At 38.1% G+C, this 10,706-nt stretch overlaps 1 protein-coding gene across 1 annotated transcript; it reads left to right on the forward strand.

Annotated features, from left to right (window-relative positions):
• The first annotated feature begins 1,592 nt into the window (after positions 1 to 1,592).
• LOC140786401 (zinc finger CCCH domain-containing protein 24) lies at positions 1,593 to 5,719 on the forward strand. The gene is made up of 2 exons (XM_073134800.1): positions 1,593 to 1,984; positions 2,873 to 5,719. The coding sequence occupies exon 2, from the start codon at positions 2,953 to 2,955 to the stop codon at positions 5,041 to 5,043; it is 2,091 nt and encodes a 696-aa protein (XP_072990901.1). The 5' UTR covers positions 1,593 to 1,984; positions 2,873 to 2,952; the 3' UTR covers positions 5,044 to 5,719.
• Positions 5,720 to 10,706: the final 4,987 nt, after the last annotated feature.

Below are 10,706 nucleotides of genomic sequence, written 5' to 3' on the forward strand. Positions count from 1 at the left end.
AGAAGTTAGTATTTGATTACTATACTAATATAGATCTCATTATGTTAGAATACACTTAGTATTATTACAGGACAAAATGGGGCCTTAAATATTGATCCGAAACAACCATAGTAATCAAATATATGATCTCATAGTGAATGTTAGTTTAGTTTAAAGTATAATATAGAATAATAATTTCTGATACTATATAGTAGACATCGCAATTTGCATGAAAAAAACATTTTATTTATGGTGTTGGAAGTTTTGGGTCCTCAATTTTAACATATTTGATCTCTTTTATCAATTTAGCCCTAATAAAATAAAAAAAGACCATCATATTCTAAAACTAGGCAAAATATTTTAATTTTGTCCAGATATACATCCAAATTTAATAAAAATAACATATAATATATAAATTGCACGCCATTATTTTGCTTGCAATAACATAAGTATAATTTTTTTTAAATTTTTTTAGAATACAAATAAAATAAAAATAATTATTTCTAAAATAAAGGCCTTATTTTAAAAATAATAAAAATCAATAACTAGAAGTGCTCATTTGCAAAAAAATCCCAATTAACAATTTTACTGGGAAACATTGTTGATATATCCGCTCGGACAGGCGTAAGTGGACCACATTTGCTCCCGCTGGTCCGCGGTCTTCGTTGCTGCCGTGCTGTACTATACTTTTCTACGACTAAACTACCCTTGGTCTCCCACCATGACCTAACGTGGGTCGGCCGAGATTTCTATAACCGGGCAAGGGTAAATACGTAATGTCGGCCAATTTGGTGGAGGAATCGACAACGAAAAGATTGAAACGCCCCGTCGGAAATGTCAAGAATCGGAAAAGGATATGGGGATTATTTAATGCTTGATATTCTCACCCCCACCCTCCTCCTAAATTATACCCTCGCAGACGGCTTCACCCGGTCACCGCGAACGCGACGGCCGTTATAACGGTCCTCGTTCGAGGAGGAGGGGGGGGGGGAGGGGTCAAAGTTTGGCTGCTAGGGTTTCTTAACTTCTTTTTTCTTAATGTTTTTTTTTACACCGGATTTAACACGGCTATAGGCCCCATTTGATAGTTGCCCGAGAGTCCGGTAGCGCACTGGATTCGCGGACTTCACTTCGGATTCCAATCGAGTGCAATTCCCGAGACACGAGGGCCGCACCTCGCCTCCCGTCGTTATCCGGTCACCGACCACCAATAGCATTTTAAGTCGTTTTTCTACTTTTTACATTTTCAGTCAGAAAAAGTGATTTTTTTTTTGCATTTCAAATCCGACCTACTTTGTTGTCTTATTCCGTTTTGATATCTATATTCGTACTGCTTGCAAATTAAAAAAATGCTTAGTGAAAAAAAAAGCAGGAATGCCATAATTTTTTAAATCATAAATTATACATATAATAATAATAGTGGTAATTTATTTTTAATATTCTTAGTGTGTATAGGTTTAAGATAATTTGGAGTCATAGATAGGGTGTAAAATGATATATTTCCAATTAAAATAAACCCACCCATTCCCGCTTCTCTACCGGCTTAACCGGTCACTGGAGAGTTTTGAATTTGGGACTGGGATTTGGGGGTGAATCTCGAGTACATTACATTTCGACCGCGTGGTAGAAAAAGTAGAACCCTTGCAGACTCCCAGGGTTAAATTTACCGTCATTTGTCTCTCATTTGGCAAGTTTCATTTCATTTCTACTTTGGAGAAGGCGTTAGAATCTAGAAGCCCACCGCCCCTTTCCTCTCCTTCTCCTCCTCCTCGCCGTCCTCCCCGGTCTCCGATTCTTCCAGATCGCTGATCTGCTCACCCGTCGCTGGCGGATGCTCTGATGGGTCCTCGTCTTCTTCTCTCCGATCGTCGATCTTTCGATGGGATCGGGTCGTCTTCCTCTCGCTGGTGAAGAAGGTCGGGGCTTTTTGACCTGATTTGAGCTGCTCTAATGGCGATTCTTCTCATTAGTTAGCTTGTGTTTCTCGATGAGCTTCCTAAAGTCGGTAAGCCAGTTTGATCTCTTCTGCCTTTTCTCCTTCTGGCATTTTAACAAGTAGTTTCTTGAGCTTTTCTAGAGGTCGTTCGTTTGATTCTCTTCTCAAAGCCGAAGTTTGATGGGTTTGAAATGGATAAATCTGCCGACTGGTTTAGGTTTTTCTTGTAATTATTGCAAAAGTCGTCGCCTCGGAGGAAAAACCCAGGGGATATTGTGATCTTCAGGTTTTCTTTGTCGACCCCTATTGGGGATTCTTTTAGTAGATATCGATAGTTTTAACATTTTTTTTCTTCATATTGCTGCTTTCGACGTGCTTCCTTGAGCCGGTTAGCCAGTTTGATCTTTTCCGTTTCTTTTCGTTTAGACATTTTAATAAATGCTTTTGAGCTATTACTACAAGTCGTTCCGTTGCTTCTCTTCGTAAATCTCGAAGCTTGATGATTTACTAGGGACAATCTCTCAAGCCTATATGTTTTTTTATCACCAAAATCTCGGCCTTGGTAGAAACACGGAGAACTAATTGTGAAATCGGTCTTCCCTGTGACCTCTGATATCGGAGATTTGTGTAGATTTGAATTAATTTCTGCAAATTATACCTTTAATTTTTTTTTCTTCGATCCCTTGCTTATATTCGTTTTGACATTCCAACGAATGCCTTTGGAGCGTTTTAGACGCCGTTTGCTCCTCTCTAAAGAAGATTGATAGTTTTAAAATGGATAAATCTTCCAAGTATTTGGATTTCCTTTTCTTTTGGCCGAGATTATTTCCGAAGATGCGACCTCAGCAAAAAAAAAAAAATCCGAGAAAAATAGTGATCCCAATCTTAATTATTTCTCCGCTAATGAAAATTGTATTGATATGAAACTGTAAAATTTGCTGTTTCTGTTTTCTTCAGGGCAAATTCCACCAATCCAAAGCATGTAATGCTTGAAAACCTAGTAAGAAAGCCATCAAATCTCCAGCATCCAAGAAGCAATGAATAACCACCTTAGCATCGAAACTGATGACTCCTTTGCTAGCCTGCTTGAGCTAGCTGCAAATGATGATGTAGATGGATTCCGTCACTTTCTTGAGCAGGACCCCGCGGCTGCTGATGAGGTTGGCCTCTGGTACGGTCGCAAGAAGGTGTTTGAACAACGTACTCCCCTCATGGTTGCTGCCACTTATGGCAGCCTTGAAGTGCTAGGCTTAATCTTATCCTTACCATCTGTTGATGTCAACCGATGCGGCAATGATGGCACCACTGCACTCCATTGTGCTGCTTCGGGTGGTTCCACAGATGCTGTCAATGCTGTTAAGATGCTTCTTGCTGCCGGTGCGGATATTGATGTCACAGATGTGAATGGGCATCGTCCGGCCGATGTGATTGTTGTCCCGCCGATGCTGCCCAACTCAAAAATTGCTCTCCAAGAGCTTCTTGGTAGCTCAAGCATTTCTGGTGGGCGCATCCTTCGTGTGACTACCAGCTCATCAAACTCCAATTCGCCACCTTTGTCTTCATCTCCTAATGAGGATGGATCACCTTCCTCAGATTCTACTTCGTCACCGATGATGACGACTGTAAAGGTTGCTGAAAAGAAAGAGTATCCAGTTGACCCATCGCTTCCGGATATTAAGAATAGTATCTATGCAACTGATGAGTTCCGCATGTTCTCATTCAAGGTCCGGCCTTGCTCACGGGCATACTCACACGATTGGACTGAGTGCCCATTTGTCCACCCAGGTGAGAATGCCCGACGCCGGGATCCAAGGAAGTACCACTATAGCTGTGTCCCCTGTCCGGACTTCCGGAAGGGTGCATGTAGGAGGGGAGATATGTGTGAATATGCGCATGGGGTGTTCGAGTGCTGGCTCCACCCGGCGCAGTACCGCACAAGGCTCTGCAAGGATGGGACAAGCTGTGCACGTAGGATATGCTTCTTTGCCCACACAAATGAGGAGCTCCGCCCTCTGTATGTATCCACTGGCTCGGCGGTGCCATCGCCGCGGTCGGCCACCTCTGCAGCAATGGAGATGGCTGCCGCTGTTGGTCTGATGCCTGGTTCCCCCTCATCAGTTTCAGCAGTCATGTCGCCTTTCACACCACCAATGTCTCCTTCAGCTAACGGGATGGGCCACTCTGGTGTGGGATGGCCACAGCCTAATGTGCCAATGCTGCATCTTCCAGGGAGCAATCTCCAGTCGAGCAGGTTGCGCACCTCGCTCAGTGCAAGGGACATGCCAGTTGATGACTTCTCCTTGTTGCCAGATTTTGATGTCCAGATGCTCAATGATCTGTTATACTCCCGACTGGGCTCATCAGCTGGGAATCGTTCAGCTCGGACCAAGACTCTGACCCCTTCTAACCTTGATGATCTTTTCTCAGCTGAGATTGCCTCTTCTCCAAGGTACAACTCTGACCAAGGGGCTATCTTCTCACCTTCCCATAGAAATGCCATCCTCAACCAGTTCCAGCAGCAGCAGCAAAGCTTGCTTTCGCCGATCAATACTAATGTGTTCTCACCAAAAACGATGGATTCCCAGCAGCTGCCTGGACACTCATCTCTTTTGCAGGCTTCACTTGGGGTGTCCTCACCTGGCAGGATGTCACCCCGAGGGGTGGAGCCGGTCTCTCCCATGAGCTCTCGCATGGCTGCCCTCGCCCAGAGGGAGAAACAGCAGCAGACACTGCGGAGCCTTAGCTCTCGGGATCTTGGTTCCAATACCTCATTAATGGTGGGCTCTCCTGTGAACTCATTTTCTAAGTGGGAGTCACCCTCAGGCACAGTGGACTGGGGTGTGAATTCCGAAGAATTGGGCCAACTCAGGCGGTCATCGTCCTTTGAGCTGCGATCCGGTGGTGAAGAACCTGACTTATCTTGGGTCCATTCACTGGTGAAGGAATCCCCTCCTGAGAAGTTAATGGGCACAGCAGCAGCAATAACTTCTGCTGGACCATCACCACTGATGCCTACTGGTGGTGGTGTTGGAGATGCGGATGGTCTGAATTCGAATTCTCAGATGGAACTGCGCGATCAACTTGGGGCATGGCTTGAGAAGATGAAGATGGACCAGATATTACATTAGTATCTGAAAGGAGAGAGCAAGAATTCTACTGAGCCTCAGGAAGAGGTATAACTAGTAGCTCGTGACTCGTAGTAAATAATTTTATTCTTGGTTAGGTAAGGAGGGAGGAATAGCTGAAAGGTGGCAATATTTGGAGATTCATTTCTTTAGAAATTTATTATTACGTCAAGAGGAGTTCAGATAGTTAAAAAGGAAAAAAAAAAGGAAAAAAAGAAAAGAAAGTAGAGTGGATTGATCTGGGTTATTCCAAGGCAAACCCAGGTAAATTTACTCATGTAGTTTGGATTCTTTCTTTCTTGTTGAGCTCTAGCTTCTTCCTGCTGTCCTTTACTTCAAACAATCTCTGTTTGTTAATGATGATACTCTTATCCTGCTTTTGCCAAAGTGGTATTGAATGGAAAAATTAAGAGCGAGGAGAACCTTGAAGAGCAATCTTCTTTGACTAGGTCTCTTACATGAGCTTATGTGCTGAAGACTATCATCTTTTAAAACTTTTGCTGACTTGCCCCCAGTTTGGGATTTGAACAGGTTGTCTAATTTAGGTGGGACCTTAATTCTGGATCAGATGGTGCCTTGGTCCCTAAGGTCTCTGTATGATGTAACGCTGTATTAAACTTTAATAATTGCTGTTATCTCAAATTTTATTAATATATTCTTTCATGCACTTTTGTTACCATCTTTTATCTGTTGGGTTACATTTGTTTATGCTTGCCATACGATTTCTTTTGTTTATCATTGTCTTGTGCTTTGAACAACTGGTGGTGGATCTCAATGCAATTTAAGAGTTGTTTGCGGGTATTGTGATTATTCATTGCAACAGGGTACACATGATCTGTAATATATTAGACCCTGATGTCTTGTTCTTTAGTTCCTATGCTACTCTTTGAGAATCTTGTGCACAATTATGGGTTGGATTAGGAGACCTACCTGGGAACTTAATACTTCCATGACCAACAGACAACAGCAGGAAGTTTTATGTGTATTATATATATATTGTTTAGATTATAAACATATGGATAAGAGGCATGCTTTAATCTCTATTTTCAGGGATAATTCTGTTTATACCATTCCTTTTTGTGCATTTAGTTTTATATGCAGAATCAAAACATTAAATATAATTAAATCATAAAAGTTTTTTTAAATATTATTTTTGTTTTGATTTTTTTTTTTTCCTCTGGTCTAAATTGACTCTTTTTTTGTTTATTATCTACTAAATTTTTGTAGCTGATTTTCGTCATAAAGATTAACTGGCCTTTAGATTGAATTAACTTATCATATACAAATTATCATTATCCTCTTAGAATAATGAGCTAATTTTATAACTGGGTAACTTGGCAAATCATTTTCGATATCCATAGATCCGATGACTAAGGTAGGGAAAATTCTCTGCAACTTTTTATCTTCAAGATTTTGTTCCTGATTTTGTTCCTCAACCATGGCGAAGTAGAACACTAACCCAAGATGCTCTATTCTCGAAAGAGAAACTTATAGAAGAAATGCAACATTTAGAAGAATATATATATATATATATATATATATTTTCTTCTTACAAGATGGTAAATAATCCACTAGATGACTATTTAGATTGATGAAGAATCTTGAAGCCTATTTTATCTTTAGAGAATATAGTGGGCCATGCAACTTTGTGCAACCAAATTACTACATAATAATTTCTAAAAGATGCCATTTGAAAACAATGCAAAAAATGAGACTTTTAAATAAAATTTTCTTCCTTTGTTTTTAATATGGTTTATACTGAAATTGATTGGGAGTGGAGAACTTACTGCTGCGCGCATCGAATTAGCCTACGGTTTGCATTTTATGGACCTAACCTACTTAAATTACAATTGTCACTAAATTTCTTTAAAATATTAAATGTCATTCCATTAATTAAATCTAACTAAGTATAATAAAACACAACTTAGCTTAATTTTTTTTATATTAAACTCGCATAAATCTAATGTAACTAATACCATACTACAATATAATATATCTTATTTTATGTAAAATAAAAAAATTGATAAATAATTTTCACTAGGTATCTCTTAGTTATTAATATATGTTTACTAACTCTTTAATAATAACATGTTAGGAATATTCTTTTAAAAATTAATGATAATGGTAATTCTAAAAGAGTCAAAAGATTAGTGACAATGCTGATATTTTAAATAATGTAATGATAGTTATGGTATTTTAAAAGTTTTTAGTAGGAATAATGTGAAATCCAATTAAATAAGACTACATGCTTTTTGATAGGAGGTGGGTGTTTGGCTAAATTTATATTGACATTGAACTCTGTGTGTTTGGTGGACCAAGAAGTCAAGGACCAGAAATTGCAAAGCAGGTAGAAAACATTGGGCCATTTCAACTAACTTGCCAAAATTAAGCCTTTGGTTGCAACTACAAACTATGTAGGTCTTTTATGAGCTTTTGTAATTTAATTATACTTAATTTAATTAAAATAACTAAAATATTCTTAGTATGATTTGTTTGAGAGTATTTTTGTAATTTTGTTAGTATAGTTAATTTAACCTAAAGTTGAGTTAAGTTTAACTAACAGACCTAACAGCAAGATGCTATTTTTTAACTTTATATTTATAACTAAATATATTATAGTCTTAGCCTCTCGAGTGACAAGAAAGCTTAGATATGAAAATTATACTAAAAACAAGAAGAGTTTAAGATAAGATTATTTCAAAAAAAATTTAGAGAAAGGTTTGTGAAGAGATGTTAAACACAAAATTGTAGGGTATCATTTGGAATTCTTTCCTAAAAAAAGGATAAAAAAAATAGTGCATCACAACAATGAGGATAAGAATTTTATTCTGAAAGTGCAATGAGAAGACAAAAGAACAAGTTCGATGTGATAAAAGTGGCACATCTTTTATAATTTTTTGTTCTTTGTTTTTCCTTTTTAATAAAAGAAGGCATAGCGTGAAAAAAGTTGTAACATAAAGATGATTCTAGCGTAAAGCACTCCGATTGAAATAATCCTCCATGAGAATAGTAATAAAAGGATCCGAAACTCTTATCTATGCGTTATCTAGTAAAGACAGCTAATTTATTAGCAACAACAAACCTTCACTATGAGTACGAACAAGATAAAAACTAGAAAAAACACCTAAAATTTTTAAAATATTATCTATCATGCCACGAATTACGAGAGGACAAATGGAATGTCGACATATATTGTGGATGAAATTATCATAGCAAGTCTCAAACGATCAAACATTAAAGAGGCCTTCATGAAGAGCCCGGAGGAGTCACTGTAAGATAAAGCATTTGCCTCTTGAGTCCTATGATGAGCAAAAGAACCATTAGAGGTAACTTTGAGAGAATCCAATGGAAGGGGGAGCCATCTAATTAGCAGATCAAGCAATTCAGGCCACTGGGGGTGAGACTTGCTTACCACAAGAGTAGAGAGAGCCCCAATAGAAGATGGCAGCCAAGAAGGGATTTTTCTATCGAAAGCAACAAGCATTGCAACTTTTCTATAACTACATATTATTACTCTTGCTCACTAGGAAGACTTTCCCTTCAAGTATCAATGAGGATGAGAGCTAGCTACCCTTCAAGAAGGGCAAAAGTCACCCTTCAAGAAGGACAAATGAAGCTGACATGAACAAATCTCAAAAAGCACGAGTTGGCCGACATGAGATTAAGAGGTTCATTGTATGTCTTCCTCGGTCATCAAGCAAATATAATAAGAGAGGCATAGGGTGGAGAGAAAATCTGCAAAGCTTGGCGAGAGCTTGCTCTACGTTAGCTTTCAAAGAAAAACTGTAATACGTTAATGAGTTGAGTTACCGATTGACATAGAGCCCCGTTGAATTTCAACATTGAGAAAGTGGGCTTCAGGCTCAAGCAAGTACTGAAGACCCAAATGGGCCATGTAGGATGGTAATGAGCTTGTAATCGACAATATATTTGGTAAACCCACTTTGAAAAGAGTTATAGAGTAAAAAAATTGTGTTTAAACTTGGGAGATCTCCTTGACACCTCTCTTGGGCTGCTAGAGATGTAGATGCCCGCAATTCTTGATCAGAAAGATGGCCTACCGAGAAGATGAAGGAGCTTGTGGCCCATGAGAGTGAGTATGGCATAATGCATTTCCCTCGTGTCAAGGTATTTAGTTTTTATGCAAAGTGAAGCCAAGCCTTTGGAGGTTTCTCCTTTCTCCTATTGAAAGATTTTGGCCATGGAGGATAAAGAATCAATAGTGGAGAGAGGAACCAGCGAATTGACCATATCCTAAGTAATAAAAGGGGATGGCCTACACTAAGGCAGGTGGCAGGGTGGCTTTCTCCGCTTACAAGAACGTACATGGCTTCAAACTAACAAATTTAGAAGCAACACCAAATGAACGTAAATGGGAGATTTGGATCCCAAAGTAGGGGAACAAGATGTAGCCTTGAGGAACTCAAGAAGGCCCGAAATAACTTACCCTACATATGAGGAGGCCTATTCACCTTTTGATTATGAAGAACTTATACTATGTTAGGAACTTTTTAATGGTGACACAATTAAATAGAGAAGCTTTGGATATGAGTAGAATTGAATAAACTCGTTGGCAATGATAGTTGGGAATTTAACTTTCTCCCCTCCCCGATTGATAATAGATATGATATGACTTGTAGTATCTATGAATAAATGTGGAGAGATAAAAGAACTTGGTATTTACGTTAGCCTTGATGACCCAATTAACCAGAGAGTTGGATTGCTATTTGGTTTCAAGATGGCATAGAATAACCTCGTGGTGATTGTACATTGACCATAACTTAGGATGTCATACTCATGAAGAGGAGCACCACTCTTATGTTAGTGTTACTCTAAAAGATATTGATATGGGAATCCAAAGACACCGCCACGTTCTCCAATTTACCAAGGTTGACCTAATTCTGTTTATAGATAGATCAACATAAACTATCATAAAAGGAAAGAATGACCACAAGGTGAGCGAGCTACAATGCATATTTTCAAATTTCAATAGGTTATTATTTAGAGGATTTGATGGAATGCATAATTATTGCTCTATTTTCTTTCATTTGGAAATTATAATGTGATTGCAAGTGCTATTAATTGAATAGTGTCAAATTTAAGGATAGCAAAAATATTTGGCTATGAAAATATTTATGGAGATAATTACACCTAGACCCGTGGAGCTTACTACTTTCATGTAGACTCCTTTTATTTATTTTTCATAGCATATTGATTCCTTAACTGTGTAGAACTTTTAAAATACATTTTGTTAGTTGTTTGCTGATTCTTTTTGGATAAAAAAATTATGTGAATGATCACATTATTAATTTTAGACGCTCTAACAGCTATTTTACCTTTATTTTAGAGAAAATAATAAGAGAAAGGTTAAGAAGTAGATAGTCGTTATTTATTTTATTAACAATATTAGAAGAGTAAAATTTTTTAGATAATTGAGGGTATCAAAGTGTCAAAATAAATAAATAAAAAATCCATGTGAAAATAGGTAATAGTTTTTTTTTTTTGGTTAGAAGATAATAATTCAAGAGTCTAGGCACAATTAAGATTGCAAAAGTATTAATGTTTGATATAACCTCTTATATCATTAATCCTTGTTCTCGTAACATCTACAAGTCATCCTGTAGCCAACCAAAGGAGTAAGTGGGTCTCCTTTTACCTTAACAAAA

Source organism: Typha latifolia, chromosome 4 (assembly GCF_019914945.1).
Source record: "Typha latifolia isolate L0001 chromosome 4, TyphaL0001v2, whole genome shotgun sequence".
Classification (NCBI taxonomy): domain Eukaryota; kingdom Viridiplantae; phylum Streptophyta; class Magnoliopsida; order Poales; family Typhaceae; genus Typha; species Typha latifolia.

Coding starts and splice junctions, on each gene's coding strand:
- LOC140786401 (XM_073134800.1), top strand. CDS start 2,953: ATGAATAACCACCTTAGCATCGAAACTGATGACTCCTTTGCTAGCCTG.